The 20,287-nt window shown below is 35.2% G+C and overlaps 2 protein-coding genes across 2 annotated transcripts in view; one reads left to right on the plus strand and one right to left on the minus strand.

Annotated features, from left to right (window-relative positions):
- LOC140165765 (tyrosine-protein phosphatase 10D-like) overlaps positions 1 to 8,757 on the plus strand; it is a 102,339-nt gene extending 93,582 nt beyond the window's left edge. The window contains 5 exon segments of the mRNA XM_072189087.1: positions 397 to 519; positions 1,138 to 1,286; positions 2,989 to 3,005; positions 3,008 to 3,123; positions 4,040 to 8,757. Of these exon segments, the coding sequence (XP_072045188.1) occupies positions 397 to 519; positions 1,138 to 1,286; positions 2,989 to 3,005; positions 3,008 to 3,123; positions 4,040 to 4,147 (513 nt within the window). The 3' untranslated portion in view covers positions 4,148 to 8,757.
- A 10,558-nt stretch (positions 8,758 to 19,315) lies between these two features.
- Positions 19,316 to 19,639, minus strand: LOC140166608 (RING finger protein 224-like). Its single transcript, XM_072190109.1, has one exon. It carries the CDS (start codon positions 19,637 to 19,639, stop codon positions 19,316 to 19,318), a length of 324 nt encoding a protein of 107 aa, XP_072046210.1.
- Positions 19,640 to 20,287: the final 648 nt, after the last annotated feature.

A 20,287-nucleotide genomic window follows, 5' to 3' on the forward strand; every position in this document is an offset into this window, starting at 1 on the left:
CTTTAGTGTCATACATGTGATGATCATGTAAGTGATTTGTCAAGTTTGTGATCCTTTATTACAGTAGCACATGCCCCTTTATTGTATATGTAAATTTTGTGTGAAATATTTAAAAATTGCAAAAAGTGTTTCTAGATCATAATGCAAGAATAATATAATAATATCTCAGAGATTCAGAAATGATCTTATATTTTCAAATGTAAAAAGTTTCGAATTGTCATTTGATAAGCAAGACCTTTTAAAATTAAAATTCTAAAAAATCAAGCAATATTGGACGTATTTGAGCAATTTAAAGTGAAAATCATGTTTAGGGGCTCCAAATTTTACTACTAAACAATCAGTTAGACCTAATATTCATCTAGCTGTCTGTTCTGTAATTTTTGCCTACCCATGTAGTTGAAATGTCATCAGTATTGGCCAGATGAGAACAAACCACAGTTCTATGGTGAGATTCAGGTAGTTTTGATGTCTGAACATCATCTCAAACATTGGACAGTCCGGGACTTCTCCCTACAAATGGTAAGTCTGAGAATAATATCATAATCTAATTTCCAATGGGGAGAAATCTGACAACTTGTCCCATATCATGATAGGAAAGCCTTATAATATACGATTTCAGTCAAAGTTTTTGGTTATTCTTTGCCAAATATTATAAAATATTATCAGTAGTAACTGTCTTATTAAACCTGTACGCTAAAAGTGGTTTGTGGCTACGGGAAAGGGAAGAATTAACAAAAAAAGGAGAGAAGATGAACGAAGAAGTTACTTGGCACCCCGGGATTCAAATCATGGATCCGTCAGGTGCTGCGCACAAGATCATTAGCTGGTAACCTCAGATCTTTCGCTGGCCCGGCCAACAAAAGTGTGCAAATATACAACTTTTGGTGATTGCGTCATAGCATCACATGAGATGTATGCATGCGCAGTGGTTGCTTTGTAAGATTTTATATAGAGTTATGGCTAATTCAAACTTGCTCTGTTGCCCTAAAATTACAATGAATTTGACTGAATCCAATTAGGTGTAAGTTGGGACATGTGTAAACATTACAAGTATGCCAAAATATCAGGTTTGAAAAAATTGGACCAAACTTATATATAGCTTATCAGATATTTTGGTTATTTTTTGTTTTCAATCAGGGTGGTAAAGTACATAGTGTACAGCATTTTAATTTCACATCATGGCCTGATCATGGAGTGCCTGAGGCTACAGATGTCCTGTTGAGTTTTGTCAGAACAATAAGGAATCAGATTCCAAATAACAGTACACCAACAGTGGTACACTGCAGGTAAGCTTGAAGTATTTGTGACATACTCCCCTACTTCCCCCTCCCCCTCTCCCACCCCTGTACCCCTCCCCCAGATTTTGGGCATGTGTTTGTAAGGTGACTTTCGGTAATACTCCTCCACTTCCCCCTCCTCTCTCCTCCTTCCCCAGCCCCTGCACCTCTACCCCTCCCCCAGATTTTGGGCATGTGTTTGTAAGGTGAATTTCGGTAATACTCCTCCACTTCCCCCTCCTCTCTCCTCCTTCCCCAGCCCCGCACCCCTCTACCCCTCCCCCAGATTTTGAGCCTGGTTTTGTAAGGTGAATTTTGGTAATACTCCTGCACTTCCCCTCCTCTCTCTCTCCTTCACCAGCCCCATATCCCTCCCCCAGATTTTGTATGTTTATAAGGTGAATTTGGGTATTTATTTGGTCAGTATAAAAGCGAAGCCTGCAAAATTGTGCAATTTTGTCACCAAAAAATGGCATTTGTTGGGCAAAAAAAGAAGATGCCTAGAGCAATTCCGGTCAATTTCTTCCTTGAAGATGGAGTGTTTTATTTTATTTTTTCTTCTCTAAGGATTTTTAGAGGGATGCATCCTCTCTGACCCCCTCCCCCTTTGTCCACCTTCTGCCACCAATGTCCATGAAGTGTCTAAGAAAGAATTCTTATGCACACACTGCTTTTGTCACTACATATTATTAATATAGGGTACACAACTTATAAGTTCCCCCTAATGCTTTTTGAAACAAATCGAAAACAATTTAACAAAATGTAAAATTGTAACACGTTATTGGGAACCTTATTTGTTTTACAAATCTGAACCAATTTGTAGTGTCATACATCATTGCGTTCGATCACAATGGTTCATTATGTAAAAAAAGAGGCAGTTTGAAAAGTTGCACCTTAGTCCACTGAGTCAATTTTCAAACAATACAGTATGTCAGGTCTGTTCATGTGTTTGTAATGGAAATAAAACTGAAAGTCTAGATGTTCAGTAGGGAATGTGTCCAGATCCGTTGCTGGTTTCAGCCAAATTCACTATTGACATGTCCTGACGAATAGACGTGACACATCCGCGAGGTGCTGTCGGCTGATTTTTCACTTCTCCTGCCACCTGAAATTTTGTTCTCAATTTTCGAATCGCTTTGGGCGCAACTCCCATACGACGAGCAATTTCTTTCACTGGTACATTTTCATCCAGCAAACCTATTGGTCGACCGCGAAGGAAATCGGGCAAACGTGGCATTTTAAAAATTACTTTTCACATGTGATGAACTACATGTACTGGCGATGTATGGTCTATTCTTACCGCAGTACATATCCCGCCCAACTCAGCCATTTATCATTAAAGAGAAAAGAATTAAACACCTGCTTTGCTGCTGAAAAAGAAGAAAAATAAAGATGAAGTTTTCTTTAACAAACACATGAATATTCCTGGCCTATTGTCTTGTTTTAGAGTTGACTCCTATGGACTCTGATGCAACTTTTAACACTGTTAAAAACGGTTTCTTTTGTTTACATAATGAACCATTGGGACCAAACGCAATGACGTGTGATGCTATAATTTGAACCAAATGTGTAAAACAAATAAGGCTACCCATACCATTTTACACGCTTGCATTTCGTCAAATATTTTTCGAGTTATTTTAAAAAAGTATTTAGGGGGAACTTGTAAGTTGTGGACCCTATAAATGACTTTTATTATTCTCTTTCTTTGCAGTGCTGGTGTTGGTAGAACCGCACCTTTATTGCCTTAGATAGATTAATGCAGCATATGAGAGAGCATGATTTTGTAGACATATTTGGTATTGTATCCGCGATGAGGATGCATCGAAATCACATGGTACAAACAGAGGTAAGCAGACTAGTAGGCATGAAATGGGCTATTCCAGTTGAAATCCACACTACCCCTGTGGAAGATTTTGGAAATATCTTCCACAGGGGGGAGTAAGTTTTTCAAATGTAATTGGTCATCAGGGTTAATCATTTTGAACCCTATACTCCCCCTGTATCATGCCTTTACCTGTATCTTCCCCAACTGGAGTGAGTATTTCAAATGGAAGTTACCTAATTGTATATTCTATTCAAAATTGACTGATTGGCAATACTTGATGACCATGCATGATGACGGTGAGGTGACTACTTTATATGCAAATTGTATGCAAAGTAGCTAATTTTCTATTGTTCTTCACGTGCAAAACATTGCAGCTAGACTCCACAGTTACACACCTCAAACTGTTCTCTACCTTTACAAGTAATTAGAGGAACTCAAGATAAAAAACAACAAAAAACACATGACACATTGGTAAAGCGGAATTGGTATTCAGAATAGAGAACCCTTTTTCATATTCGGAGTAGAGAACACGGTGACTTGTTTCGAATAAAGAACCTTTATTCATTTTCGAATAGAGAACCCATATTTGAATATTCGGAATAGAGAACCTCTTTTCATATTCAGAATAGAGAACATTTCTATTTTCGGAATAGAGAACCTGTTTATGTTTTGGGAATTTTCGGAATAGAGAACCTTCGTAATAGAGAACCGTTTTTTTTCGAATAGCGAACCTTTAATTACATTCGAATAGCGAATGGTAAAATTACACGCTCGAAAAGCAAACCTTCGAATAGCGAACCTTCGAATGGCGGACTTTCGAATAGCGAGAGGACCCCTTTATTTCAGATAACTCGAATTACAGAATGAAGTTGTAAATAAATTAACACATATATGATTGTATATTATATTAATTTTACTTCTTTCTTTTTCCTCACAGCAACAATATGTGTTCATCCATGAGTGTGTGATAGATATATTACAAGGAGGGACATCGAACGGTAAAGTCAACTACAAAGATTACGATGAAGATGAACACTTTTTTTAAACAAATGCATTGTGTGTATGATGTCTGTGTTGATGTATGAAGTGACTCCACTGCATATTTTTAGTTCTACCAACATTAGTTTCAACTCCTATGATGTACTGAATAGCTGATTTTTGAACATCCATGCAGCGATATATAAGGCCAAATAAAAAAGTAAACATGTTTCACGTCCCCTCGCGCTTCCTTTTTTGAGGTTTCTTCAATTATATTTTTATTTTTTGAAATTCAGTTATAACTTAGTTAAAAAATATGTTTAGGAAGTAGATATGCTTTCTATAGCCTTGCTAATATACAATAAACACTTTTGGAAGGTTTGAGATAATTAGAGGGGGCCTACCTCTCATAACAACAAATAAAAAGAGACCTCCTTTTTCCAGGTATTGTTGTGTACGCTAAAACAGCTCTAATTATGGGTATTTACACCGATTTTGCGATAAAAAATAAAAATAAAAAGCCCCATCCTCCTCCTTTTTTTGAAAAACCCGGACGTGAAACATGTTTTTTATTTTACTTGGCCTAATCCTTCATACATCAAAATGGATGTAGTGTAACAGATTATATACAAATCTTGCCTTGCCATCAACATGTGTGTATGAGGTACTTTGTAAAGTGGTTTTATAACCACTTAGTCTATGCACAATTTAGTAAAACCATTTTTGTTGGTTTTTTATAAAATGAAAATGGTTGTCATGATTATTTATTGTTTTTTAATATTTAAGAGGCACACAACTTATATTTAGAATGCAAAACAGTAAATGAAATGAACAAAAATGAATCAAATCATTTGATCAAAAGTAATTTTGTATTCATGTTTTGTAATTAAGTGATATGGAGCAAATGTTTTGATAATGAAATGCTGCAGTGTGTGTATCCCTATGTAGCAAGGTATCAAATGATGTTTGAGACGTGATGAAAACATTCCATTTCAAAACTAATAATAAACATTTTGTGGTGTTTATATCTATAGGGTTCCCTCCTAACACTTGGAATAAATCGAAATATTTTTACTTAAATGTAAAAGGTACATTTGTTTACACATGTGGACCAATTTATAAAGTCACTTATCATTGCGTTCAATCACAGTGGCTTATTATGTAAAAAGAGCATTTTAAAAGTTGCAAACAATACAGTAAGGTAAAGGTAAAGGAGACGATCCTGTTAAAACAGTGATCGGAGTGCCCATCTCTCTTTCATTGGCGATTGGGCCAGACTCCTCCATGTAATGTTGCTATAGGGCGATCGCTACACCTCCTCCACAGCGAGTCTGTTTCCTTCCCAGCATTTAAAAATGCCGGTACCCATTTATACACCTGGGTGGAGAGGAGTAATCAAGATAAAGTGCCTTACTCTAGTTCACAAAACGATGGCGTCGCCGGGGCTCGAACCCGCAACCTTCCGATTATGAGTTGGAGCTTGTTCCGCTCGGCCACCGTGCTCCCGTACAATACAGTAAGCCATGTCTATTCATGTATTTGTTAAGGAAAATCGTGACTGCTATGGACTCTGGTGTAACTTTTAAAATGGCTTCTTTTTTACATAATGAACAATCGTGACTGAATGCAATGATGTGTGACACTATAAATTGGTCCACATGTGTAAAAGAAATAAGGCTACACATGCGATTTTACATTTTGTAAAATATTTCCGAATTATTTCAAAAAGCGTGGGGGAGGTTTATAAATTGTGAATCCGATACTTATATGACCCCTATCAGATTTAGCTGCTTGTAACTGATCTTTGAAGATGAGCAAAGATCATTTGGAACAGGGTTGCCAAAAGATTTCAGCCCGAATCGCGGGTCAAATAATCGAAGAGTCGCCCAATTTTTCTCTTTATCATTGGTTTCTATGGGGCAGGAAATTATAGGAAGTCGCGTTAGCCAATGTGGAAAAGTCACCCAAATTTTTCTTAACCATTGGTTTCTATGGGACAGGAAATTGTCAAAAGTCGCGGGAAAAGTCTTCAAAAGTCACCCAATTGGGCAACCAAATCACAGGTTTGGCAACGCTGATTAGGAACTGTTTCATTGGTGATAAAGTTCAATATATATACTCCTGTTCAAACAGATTCCCCCTGCTTGCCTTGATCTGCATGGTGTTGCTAAGTTTCACAATTTATCTCTGCTTCTCAGCAAGGTTTTGTTCTGCAACTCACATCAAGGAAAGAAAAATTATTTTAGGTTTACTGCCAATTTTGTCATTGATATTCTCAGGCATTAGAGTTTTCAGGCTTTTACCTGAATTCTGGGAATTTTTTTGTTAAAATTCCACATTTTTTTTTTTTTCAGCCTGTTTTGGGGCTTTTAAGGCTAAATTTACACACTTTTTTGGGCAGTAAAAGCCATTCTCATGCATGTATTCTTTATTAACTTCTGGAAATTAGAAAGAACTATGCATACACACTTAATTTTCTTGAGTCGCTATACAATGAGGGGATTATGTTTTGAACAGGTGTATATACATATAGATCATAATTGCATTTTCTTGAAAAGGAGCATTTCATAGATTTCTATATAGAAATTCATGTCATGAGTTATATTATCTGCCAAAAAAGAAACAGGGTCAGTGCACAATGTTTTAGATTTTTTATAATTGTATATCATTGAATATGCACACATTCAAATATTCAAAGGGTGAAATATTTTAGGTGTAAAGGCAAACAAATCATTAAAACTTTATGGCCTTTGGTATTGCACCTTGTTATTCCGTGACCAAAGTATTTGTATATGTATGAATTTATGTATAATCAATTTGTAACCAAAGAAATAATTTCACTGTGTAGATAATACAAATGATGAATTTTAAATAATGTAAATGAATTCCTAAAACTATATTTATAATCATCTTGTCTTTGTGTAAATTTCAAATTTGTATATTAATCATAATGAACAATCATGTGATTACTGCTTTGTGTATGTATGTATATCCAAGGAGATTGAAGAAATTGAAGATTGAGAGTGTGTGCTGTTAAATTGGTAAGAGACTTGATTAATTTTCTCAAAAGGAACACTTTTTTTGTAGTCACACTTATACATATGTGGCATGCGATCAAAAGTCATTTTTTGCATATTACTTTTATTGAAAGGATTAGGGGCATGATGATGATAAGTTATACCCCAGGGGGTACCATACAGGGATGTGCTGCATATATGGGTCTCAGTTTTTGGCCTCTTGTTTAACAATGTCCATTTTTGGGTAATCTTCACCTATAGTCTGTATATCTACCTTGAGTCACCGGCACTAGCTTAGCGTGTTCTGCGTTAGCTTAGCGTTACTTGGTGCATGTGCATACTTTTACGTGCGCGATCAACTTGCTGCATATGTACATGCAAGAAACTACACTAAGCCAATGCAGCACATGCTGAACTACAAAGCTAGTGCCGGTGACTCATGGTAGATGTACAGACTATAGCTTGAGCCCAAATTTCATTTCATGTTAAAAATTTAGTAAAAATTTAGTAAAAATTTAGTAAGACTGTATACAATTTGGCCAAAAACTTGATCTGGCCTTGAGGTATAAAAATGGGTCCAATTTTGTTAGAAAATTTGTATAAATATGGGTCCACTTTTTATTCTTGGAGGCACATCCTATTCCCTTAACCAACTTTGAGTACCTCCCTGGGGGCATACCCATCAGAATTAGTAGCTGTGTTTTCAGTTGCAAATTTGGATCCCAAGTGCAAAACATGTATTAGGGCTATTCCATTTGAAGTCACCCCTTATGGAACACATGACCTTAATCTTCCACATATGACATGTAAATTATATATGGGGTTACCTTAGCGAGTAACTCCATTTGAAAAATCTCTACCCCCTGTGTGGGAGATTTAGATCATGGCTGCCATAGAGGGTGTATTGAGGTCAACTGGACTAGCCCATTTCTACCAGAGACTGTCCAGCGAGAGTGGATCTATATCGAGTTGCATATTTTGCATGGGCACAAAAGTCATCCACAGAAAGTGAATTTGGCAAATGTCACTTAACAGGGACAGGGGCAGCACTGAACTCCCAGAATTAACCAATCCTGTTTTCAGGTCAACTGGTTTTGTACTTGGAATCAAATCATTCAAATCATTACTTACGCTTTCTTGAATGTAACAGAGGCTGAGTTGAAGTTTGAATTTAGTGAATACAAAAAGTGGAATTGTATTTCAATTATCATCAGATATAGATTTTAAACGAAATGAAAATAGCCTAAAATGTGCCTTTGAGAGACATGTTGTAAGCGCTTAATATAAATAATTTTTGTTTCAATTCTGTGTTTACTGATTAGTGTTAGCATTTTACTACATTGTTTTTTACAGGCAGTGAAGTAAAAATGACTTGTGTGCTAAAATATAAAAATGGACATAAACATTTCAGGAATCAAAATTGGACACAAAGTATTGCAATACTCTTTAGGCAGCCAGTCAGCAGGGATCACTGATAATTGTGTGATGTTTAAATTTACTATGCAGATTCAATCACTTTGCCAATTAAGTGAACTTGCAGATTTGACCAGTATTTGTTTATTGATACATAAATAAATTGTGCTCTTTGCATCATTTTTTCTTTCATGTTTAGGCATAGAAAAAAAAAATTGTTTGATTGGCGTAACATAAAAAAAAATTAGGGTAGGTCGGTCGGCAATTTTTTTTTTTTTTTTTTTTTTTTTTTTTGTTTTTTTTTTTTTTATTTTTTTTTTTTTTTTTATTTTTTTTTTTTTGATTCAATCGCGTATCATACACTAATAGCATGCTAAGCCACTCTCAACAACTCTCAACTTGAGACAAGACACGGTATAACATGTCTGAGTCCGGACTTGTTAAGTCTTAATTTCTTTGATTTGCACTCTTTTCATGAAATGTCTTTCAGGAATTCCAGGGTTTTTTCAAATTCTTATTAAAATATAATACTATTATTATGAAAAATCTGTAAGGTTTTCCCAAAAATGAATTGGGAGTGATTGTATTCTGTTTAGTATTGTTAGTATAATATGCAAAGAAAATTCTTACACTCATTATCAACTCTTACTTGTAATCTATGTGTGAATTGTCCTGATATGACGTCCCATGTCAAAACCAGACACTTTTGGGCAGGATCGTAAATGGAGAAATAGCCAAAAATCTGCCCGGGGTGAATTTTTTTCACAATTTGGTTTTGTTGCAAATTTGTGATGTTATTAATGTTTAAAATATTGTCTGATAGTTTCAGATCGGAATATAACTGGCATTTTGTATTTTTTAAGACATTTTTCAAGGTAATTTCTACTCTCAACATTGTCAATAATATTTTTAAAGGCCGATATCGTCTGATAGTTTCAGATCGGAATATAACTGGCATCTTGTATTTTTTAAGACATTTTTGAAGGTAATTCCTACTGTCAACATTGTCAATAATATTTTTAAAGGCCGATATCTCAATTTCCAATTTTATAATACCATATAAACTTACGAACTCAACATCTTCGCTTAGGAATGTCCGATTTCATTGGGGAAAACGACGTTGTGGAGCAAAATATCTCTATATTTAAGATATGTAAAAACCTCAAAATTGATAACCTGCCCAAAAGTGTCTGGTTTTGACATGGGACGCCAAATATAAGCAGCAGTATTATTGTTTGATAACATACATGTCATGTATACTTCTTTACTCATAAAATCTGTACATTTTTGTATAGTGATATTTTAGATGAAATATCTGTAGATAATTATGTTTATTTTATTACGTTAACATTATAGATGTAGATTAATGTACAGAAATATATATATTCTAATATGTATTATGTAAACTGTGTTTCACTCATGTCATACCATTACATTACCAAAATGGTTCAGGATTTTGTCAAATATTTTGGAATAATTCTCCTGTACCCTGCATATCTAACCCTGATTACTACAACACTAGAACAAAGGTATGCACTGTACCAGAAAGTTGTACAAAATTGTAAAAGAGAATGGTGCTAACTTTGTCACTTGTACAGAGAATTTGTTGGGATTGTATGTATAAGGAGCTTTACTTCTGATCCTAATAGCTTGTTGTCACCCTCATAACCAAAGTGCCTAAGTCATTATTACATGTTTCTCATTTGCAATTTTGATTTTCTGAGTAATAAACCCACAATTAATCAAATTTCCAGTTGCATTCTTCATTAACTTGTGGAATTCATCTCTTTTGATGTATTCCACAAGTTAATGAAGAATGCAGCTGGAAATTTTATTAATTATGGGTTTATCAAAATTCCAAATGAGAAACATGTAATAATGACTTAGGCACTTTGGTTTTGAGGGTGACGTGTGTATACTATGCTGTGTCTCGTCTAAAGTTGAGAGTAACGCCATGTTGCAATTTGATAGTTTCGGATTCAAATCACGAGCATTAACCTAATCCCGCGGGGTGTATACCCACACGTAGAATTTGTCTGTACGCTGGCGATGTAACTGCGTAAGCGCACTGATCAAGTCTGCGACTACAAAATCCAACATGGCGTTACTCTCAACTTGAGACGAGACACAGTATAGTACTGTGTACCAAGTGATTGTTTCAGTAATTTTATGTGTATCGAATAGCATAAATGAGACAGGTAATGCAGATCAATTGATTGATCGATTGACTGATTGATCTGTGGTAGAGGCCATGTGTGATGGGGAAAATATTTGTTTTATTCTTCAAAAGCACACTTTGATTTTGCCTGTAACTGTAAAAGTAGAAATTTTTGCAAAATGCTGATTTTCACGCTCAACGCTACTACTACAATGAAAATAAAAATGTGCGAATGTGTTCTATTATTATGTATAGGTCTGTGTAAGAATACTAAAAAATTGTTAACTGAAAAACCAATTAATGTGGACAATCTCTGCTAAGTGCAAGTAAATGGTGACGGTTTTCTATGAGTAATTTGGGTCAGAAATGTAGACAAGTTTATAACAGGAATGGTGCTAGCATAAAAGTGTGATCAAAATGAATCGTTGAAATTGTAACATATAAATGGTTATGTTTCTTGGGACTAATTTGTAAGTTTCTTCATTACAAATGTTGGTCTATATTCTTTACCCTATGTAAAACTGTAGTAATGGTTCAGACAGTGTATTCAAAATGAATCATTGAAATTGAAAGGTATGGTCGTGTTTCTTAGGACTAATATGACATTCATCCTTTAACTAAAAGGCCTAAATATAGGAAAAACATACAACATAACCCTAACTGAACACAAGGTTTTTTGCTATCAGAAGGGAAAGAAGAAACAAAAACAGAGAGAAGATGAAGAAAGAAGTTACTTGGTACCCCTGGGATTCGAACATCGGACCCCTTGCATGCCACGCAGAAGATCACCGACCAGCAGCCATGGAGGTTACTCTGCCCCGGGCAGCGATTCCCTGGGTATATGACTTAGGCTAATTGTGCCACCAAGTCACGTGGGATGCATGCACGAGCAGTGCTTTTAATAGTGAGATTTAGTGAAATCTGGTTCAGTTAGGGTTACTTAATCTCACTATTAAAAGCACTGCTCGTGCATGCATCCTACGTGACTTGATGACGCAATCAGCCTAAGTCATATGTACCCAGGGAATCGCTGCCCGGGGCAGCGTAACCTCCGTGGCTACTGCTCGGTGATCTTCTGCGTGGCATGCGAGGGGTCCGAGGTTCAAATCCCTGGGGTACCAAGTGACTTCTTTCTTCATCTTCTCTCCTTTTTCCTTTCTTCTTTCCCTTCCGAAAAAAAAAAAAAAACCTTGTGTTCAGTTAGGGTTTTAATGTTACACTGTAATAATGGTTCTAATATTAATTCACAGATCAAATGATGCTAAAGTGAATTCGTTGTGAGTGTGCTTGCTTAAGATATGCTTAAGATCATAATACTATGCAATATATGCATTGACTAATGCTAGAATTTCTGTGAAATAGGTCTTATGGCTTTTCATATCTGATCATAGTGTAATTAACTTTTTTGTTGAGTATTCAGAAATATGTAATTTATTATGTTAAAAAGAAACAAGATACAACATTATGTTTTATACAGGACAGTGGTTCATCAAGTTTGTGAAAAGTAATATTACTTTATCAGAACAAAACATTTTTTTTCATCATTGTAACACATTTTTGAGCAAATTTGCATCATAAATATTATGAAAGATATTAGGTCATTCAGTACACAAGTATATACTTAATATTATCTTTAAATTGCATCTTTCCTTTTTGTTCACTAGATAAAACTGAACAAATTCTAAAATTGAAACTGAAATGTTTTGAGGAAAATTGAAATATTTTTTAAGAATTTAAGATTTGTACTTGCATTTCTAATATAGAGAAAATACAAGGAAGATTGTATTGTCATACAAGACTCTGTTAACAAACTTTGACTTGGCATTCTAATTTCCTTATCATAATTTTATATTATTGTTTACCTAAAAGATGAGGACCAAAGTGTGTTTTTCAGGAGGGGGACTGGTGGGTCTACTGTTGAATACATGAAACCAATCATCAATTCACAAGTAAAGTTGTGCAGTTTGCCATTGCGATAAGCAGTACAGCAGCAATGTGGTAAAAATGTGCAGTGGTGACAAAACATGCGGAAGAACAAAGCTAGTTATTGAGGGTAAAAATTAAAGTAGAGAAATGGAAATTGCAGTGGAGTATAGAAATCACAGTGTTTGTCACAATGAAAACACAAAATGTTGGACTATATCAACATAGTTGGTCCTAAATCATCTGTATTTGGATATAGTAAGCTAAGGTATATTCTGAAACCATTATTCTCTTATAGTGCTTTTTCTCTAGTGATGTCAACATGTCAAAGTACCTTTTTGACACATGAACCTAACAACATCTTTAAACAAGTGCTTTAAGCGAACCCTCACATTTTAAAGTTGCGCCAAGTAAAGATGTGCACTGACTGCACTACAGAAAACAACTGTATAGTAACATGATTTCTAGTTCCCTGTTTATACCCATAGATAAGTTGATAAGCTCAAATCGTAATCATCTATATGCAAGATACAAGTAAGCCAGGAAACAAAATTTGTCACAATTTTATATTTTTATGTTATTTGTACATGTCACGTTAACAATCAGCTCAATTTGAGTCTTAACATATGATATTATAATAAACTGATTATTATACAATGAACACCATTGATTTTTCTTTTTATGGTAATTATATTGCAAGAACAAAATAGGAGAATCAGTGATTGCCAGTTTAAAGGCTGGGGTATGAACGTTTGGACAGTATTTATTGTGGGACATTAGAGCACATCAGACATATCGAATTGCATTCTGAATACGAAGAATGTCCTGATATCAAATAATTTTGATTTTTTGTAATTCGCAATGTAATACACATTTGATGGCAAATCATTAAAAATTGATATTTTTGATATCTAACAGTACTTGAATTAAACTTTATAAATCTGATGATTTATACTTAAAGTGTATGTAGGTGGGATAAAAAGCTGACGATCAATTGAAAATTTTGACCTTTCGTATTGAAGATATGGATTTTTTTTCCCAAAACACCAAACAAAATTAGGTCTTTTTGGAAAAAAAATTTGTATCTTCAATATGAAAGGTGAAAATTTTCAATTGATCGTCGGCTTTTCCTCCCAGCTACATGCACTTTAAGAATATATCATTAAATTTATAAAATTTACTTCGAGGACTGTTATATATCAAAAATGTGAAAAATATCAACTTTTTATATTTTATCATAAAATTTGTATTATACTGTGAATTTCAAAAAATGAAAATTATTTGATATCAGAAAGACATTCTTTGTATTCAGAATGCAATTCGATACATCTGATATGCTCTCATGTCCCACAAAAAATACTGTCAAAACGCTCAAAACGCTCATTCCAGATCCCTTAAAGGCTTCATCCATTACTCATTTCTCCATCCAGATATTTCCCCTTGAAAATGCCTCCTATTATAATAGACAGAATAGATTAATGATTGAATTGATTGCTAAAATAAGTGTAAAATCTGGAGTAAACTGACGGCAAAGAGGTACCCAATGTGTGTCTCCACACAGAGCAACTGTTCAAAACAAAATCGTATGACATCAGAAGAAATCCTGGTAGTGTTTTGCATTTGCATAATGAGTAAGTATAGATCGGTTTCTGGATGTTAAATATCCATTCAGACCTAAATGTTGTTTTGAGGTCAAATCTGCCAATTTTCAGCTTGCCTGTTTTTAAACAATGCAATGGAGTTGCAAAAATTAATATGTAATTTGCAAGCAGATATTTTAATTAAACACTAAAGAACAAGAGAGGTAAATCACCAGAATTAGTTTGAGGGAGAAATGAATCATTATGTTTTCAACGATTCAAAGTATAATTACTTTGAAAATAGAAAAGAATCAAGAAAATGTATGTTCGTATTAAAAGTATTGTATATTTGTTGTATTTCTTAATTGTCTTCTATAGATGGAGATTCCACACTTGCTTTGGCACTAGGCTTGAGTATTTGCTTCACTTTGGTATCCTTGGCCGTTGTTGCTGCTCTTGCCATAATCATATTCATAAAGAAGAGATGGACAAAGTGAGTGATCTCCCTGTATTTCAACCATTAGCAACTCGGGATATGTGACTCAAAGTTGTTTTTAGTTAGACGCTGCATGCAAATTGGTTTGATCGTGGGATCGACCATCAATCCTTGATCAGCTCCTGGTAACTTCCAAATTTTTCTCTCATTCTGATATTTCTATAACAGGTATGGGTGGATGATGCATTTAAGCAGGGTAATGAAAACAAAGGATTTGAGGCTGAGGGGCCAGCCCTTAATTACCAAGCCATATCACTCAAGAAGAAGGTAAGCAGGTATAACATATTTACCACACAAGCTTTATTTAGGTATAATCCCTTACAAAGTATGAAAACGATGCAGGGTGTCAAAGAAAAAGTGTTCAAACAGATTACACACTTAGTATAACAAATATAACCACATTATGTTGTTACCTTACTTTACTCTGGATCTAATTAACACCTTTTAACCCACATGACATTTTATTTTGCTTAAAACAGGCACAAATTTTTGAAGCATTGAATATTATTTATGTAGTATTGTTTGAAAACATAATGTGCAAATGTTATTAAATAATTTGGGTGCAAGTTGTGGTCTTTTTGCAGTTTTATAGCCAATAAAATACAAAAATGTATTTTATTTTCCTAATTTTTGCACAGCATGTTGATGTTGGTAGAGTGTCAAGGTATTCTATTCATGGTTCGCTAATCAGTACTCGTCCTTAAAAAATAAAATGTCCTATACAGTACTTCAGGGTTTAAGAAGGTGTTTTAACAGATTCAAAAATCTGTAATGCATAAGAATCATAGAATTAAAACCAGAGAAACCGGATCTTGATCACTCATGGAGCAACAATTGGGGCATTCAGTTTCACTCCATGGAAAAAAGTCTGCACCCTCAAAATAATTCCTGCATACAGGCCTGTGTACACCATTCTATATTAGTTCAGTATACAATGTTGCAAGGCATGCCTAGTTTTGAACAAATTTGACTAACAATTGAACTTTGTAATTGATTTGTTATCTCCTTGACAAATAAATTTATGATAAATAAAATACACAGAGGTAGTGCAATAATTATGTGTAACCCTGGGTGGTGTATTCTCAAAATGGTCTGCCACAAATTGCCTCCCCCTCTTTGACTGTGCCAAAAAATCTTTGCCCCCTTCCGATTGCCCCCCCTTTTGATGTGCCAAAAAATCTTTGTCCCCCCCCCTTACACATGCAAAATTTTGGGGAACCTGAATTTAAAACCTTAAATTGTCTTATCATATACTCATGAAAGCCTTAGCAGGAAAATTGCTTGCCCCCTTTAGACCTGCCAAAAATCGCTTGACCCCCCTTTTGACCTGCCAAAAATGCTTGCCTCCCCTTTTGGCCTGCCAAGAAATCTTTTCCCCCCTATAATTCACCAACCCGGGGGTACACATAATTATCGCACCACCCCTTATCAAATATAGAGGCTTATTAGTTCATGGATTATACAATGTTTTTGAATAATCTTTTAATGACTCAGGTGATGCGCTGTGCATCATATGATCTGTGCATGATAGATTCATTACATGATTCCTATTGGGGCTTGATGTGGATCCGCACTTTATGAGAGAAATGTCATAGGTGCCCCACATACCCCTACCAACATCCACACACTTATTACTAAATGATGCAATGCCTTTTCATTTGAGGGTGCAGTGACTCAGTACTTTTAATGTGTTGCTGACAAATTTCAGTGATTCAAGACAAGTGGTTCATTATAATATATATGTTAAGAAATGAGGTAGGCCTACACTCTAGCGGTACCTCTTTTTTTTAATCATAAATAACGTACCGCTTGTCTTGAGTCACTGAAATTCCAGTGTAGTAACTGGATTCCTTGCCCCTATAATATACATAACTTTTGTCACCAGTGTGTTATTATTTTGTGAGAAAAATGCAAAATTAGGCACAAATTTATCAAGGGGTGTAGTACCACCTTAATACAATAGATCAATAATTATTACACTTTGATCCTTAAGTGGTCCCATACATTATTTACAAAAAGCAGTTATCTACATGTATATCAGGAATTGTCTTACCATTACCATGTTGTTCTTCAAAAAAATTACTTTCGAGTTCAATGATAAAATTAAGTAAACTCATTTTCCAGAGAATTGTTTTGGGAATAAATTTGATGTATATATAAGATCCTAAATAGTATCATACATAACAGTTATAAAATAAAATAAAACAATACATGAATAATTAAATATATGAAAAGTGAGGATGTTTGTGACATCACATATTGAAAATTGAGAGGTCACTTCCAGACTTCCTTTCTTCAAGCTGTCATGGCAGGCTCAGGTGGTCACATGCATATTAAAAGTATGTATTTATAAATATAGTCAAAACTAGCTGTTTGAACTTGAATTTTGTTGGATATTTTCCATTATACATACATCTTAACATGATAAGATATAAACATTCCATAGTACAACATGACTTACATAGTCAAAATAAAATCTATTTACATGTATATTAGTCACTTTATACCAAGAAGTTTCATTAATTTAAATGTAGAATATATAGAGCTAAGTTTTGACAATATTCATTCAGCTTTATTTATACTCATTTTGAGTCACAATGCTTAAGTTTTTTTCCATGCCATTTTGCAGTGCAGGGGAGAGGACCTATACAGAGATAGTAATGTTACCATTCTAGATCATTTTGTATACTTTGACACTTTTACTGTCACATACAACTAGATTTCTATCATGTGTTATAGCCATACCTTGAGGAGCATACAATCCTTGTACTAGACATGCTACCAACCTGCCTGTAATACAGCAATACTGCTCTATCACACCAGTGTTGAGTAGTACGCTATCGGGATTATCTTCTACTGGCTGACTCCTTGCAATTAACAGACACTCAGTTTGCTCATCATAACAAATACCATCCACCTTTGGGATATCAATGCTAAGAGTTTCCTGTTCAGACTCCATATTCATCATGCTTACCCTACCAGTCTCTACGCTACTCACTGCTATATTGTTATCATCGATGAGAGTCATATGATACGGCTTTATGTTTGTCTGCATTGTTTGTATAATTTCACCTGTAGGCTTGTGCTTTGTGATTACCAATCTACTTGCATCCCCAGCTAAGATACTTCCATCAGCCGTGGTAATCACACTCCATACATAGGTATCAGTGCTTTCATCTTGCACTGTCTTGATTGTCTTCTCATATGATCCTTTTGCAGAATACTCTTCAATACTACTGCACCTTCCTACTAGAAACTTGCCATTAGTGCATACAGCCACACCATGGGGTTTGTATGTATTAGATGATGAGAGTGACAAACTAACATGTTTTTCATATTTACCATTTTGCCTCCTGTAAACTAACACTTGCTTCTTATCAAATTCACTGAATACAATTAAACCATCAGGTGAGCATCCAATATGATATGCAACCTCCAAACCACCAATCTCTTGTACTAGTTGCAGTTCCCTTGGCTTAACCACTCTACCTGGTTTCAGATCAGGCAAATCTTCCCTTTCAATAAACCGTGCTGCATATGAGGTCTCGCTAACATAAGGGGCTACTTCGCTCACCGACAGTTTCTTCATTTTGTCCATGAGTGAAGCATGCTGTGTGATGTAGGCATAGTCTGAGGAAGCTTTTGTTTCAGTTGCTACCGTATTAGCTGCTTTCAGTTTGTCAGCCTGGTTTGTAAGTCTAGTCACTTCCTGATCTATTTTTGCTACTCTCACCTGAGTTGCCTGGTTTAACTTCTTCTTTGTTTCATTCTTTTCTTGGTCAAGACTCCTATGTAAATTCTGTATATACTGGTCAATTCTTTCCTTTTCAAATTCGAGGTTTTGAACAGTTTTAGTTTTAAGGTCTTTCAGTTTTTGTACATTGTCCCTACATATGTCTTCCTCAGCTTGAATATCATTCAATACAGGATTCAGTTCTTGCTTCCATTCCTTGGATGTAGTCTTTACATCTTTGCTGCTATGCTTTCTTCCCTGGTGAAATGCCAGGATACAGCTCTGACAAGCGTAGTAGATTACATGGCTGACAATAGAGATGTGTTTTCTCATCATGATGAGTGCATCTTGGAACCGTATGACGTGGACCTTTAACATAATTTGGATGTTCTTCAGCAAGGTTCTTCAAATGTAAATCTTCAGTGGCGAAAGTCTACCTTGCACATCGTGCACGCGTGCGTGCACCATCCAGCATTGTCCCGCTAAAATACACTACCCTATTACGAGCAATGGAATAGCCCGTCAATCATGCACAGTGGTTGCTCCTGGAAGGAAGATTATACCCGATGTGACGCGTTGCTCATGGAAGACAAGAAGGATTATACCCTTTTCCATTAACTACACACTGTGCCATCTAGTAGTTCTATACTTGCTATGAAGGGAAGTTCAATAATAACCTTTTGGTCGCTCAGCTATGGCGGCGACCCTTATACTGGTTTGTATAGGCTAGTTATCAAAATGATGAAATGTAATATAAATTTTTTCAAATGCGGCTCCATCTTTGATCATTGCAAACTCCAACTGCCCTTTAACATTTTCTCAAACTTCCAAAATGATTATCAATTACGAAATTACATACAATGCTCTTTCTTTCAAACACACTCAATTTCACAGCCCATTCACTGAATTTCAAAATTAAAATACTGATTGCAGCCATCTTGGAACCGTATGACGTGGACCTTTAACATAATTTGGATGTTCTTCAGCAAGGTTCTTCAAATGTAAATTTGTCCTCAAAGCTGAAACACCTCCTGCTGGAAGAGGTGTTGTCTTTGAACATCGCATTGGACACTTAATGGGTTGGCTTGGTTCATTCAGTGTGACCATTCGTTGTAGACAAAGCTGACAACATGTATGAGGGCATGCCAAGTCTTTGGGTGTGTTGGGAGACACAAAAAATTCAAAGCACAGGGGGCATGTAACTGTACTCTCTGCAGTTGCTGTAAATTCAGCAGCCATCCTTATTGCAAAGTCAATGTTTCTTTCACAGCATAGAATTCTGTGTACGTCCGTATTCTTGAATCAAAATAGATTCAGAATTTTGGTATAAATACCTGGCATGACTTACACCAGGAAATTACCTCTGACATATCGGCGCAGCCATTTGACTATTAAATTCATGCATTGATTGCATGAGCTGGTTGTTCAAAGCACCAAGCACAAATTTCTCCTGCCTACTGAACCATTACATAAAGTACATGCATGTAGTACATGATAGCCTTTTGCAATGCTATGTGGCAGCATAATGTTGACCTCTAAAATTATACCAGGTTAAAAAAGACAAACGCTCTTTGTTTGTGGCATTAAACTTTCACAAATTCTTTTGGTTCATCATTAAATGTGTAAATAAAGAGAGCTATATAATATTAATTGTATTTTAATTTTTGTGTCTTTGAATCTTGTGTAAAAATTTGAATATCATTTGTTTGGATTGACATTTAAAATTTAATTTTTTAATTTGTTGATCATTGTCTTTGGCTTTTGCAATTTTAAGTTATCCTAGTACATATGAATTGTCATTTTTTTGTGGATATCACCACAAATAATAACAATTCATATTATGTGATCGTACATTATGGCTTTAACAGTATTACATAAAACACAATC

This window comes from Amphiura filiformis, chromosome 12 (genome assembly GCF_039555335.1).
Source record: "Amphiura filiformis chromosome 12, Afil_fr2py, whole genome shotgun sequence".
Classification (NCBI taxonomy): domain Eukaryota; kingdom Metazoa; phylum Echinodermata; class Ophiuroidea; order Amphilepidida; family Amphiuridae; genus Amphiura; species Amphiura filiformis.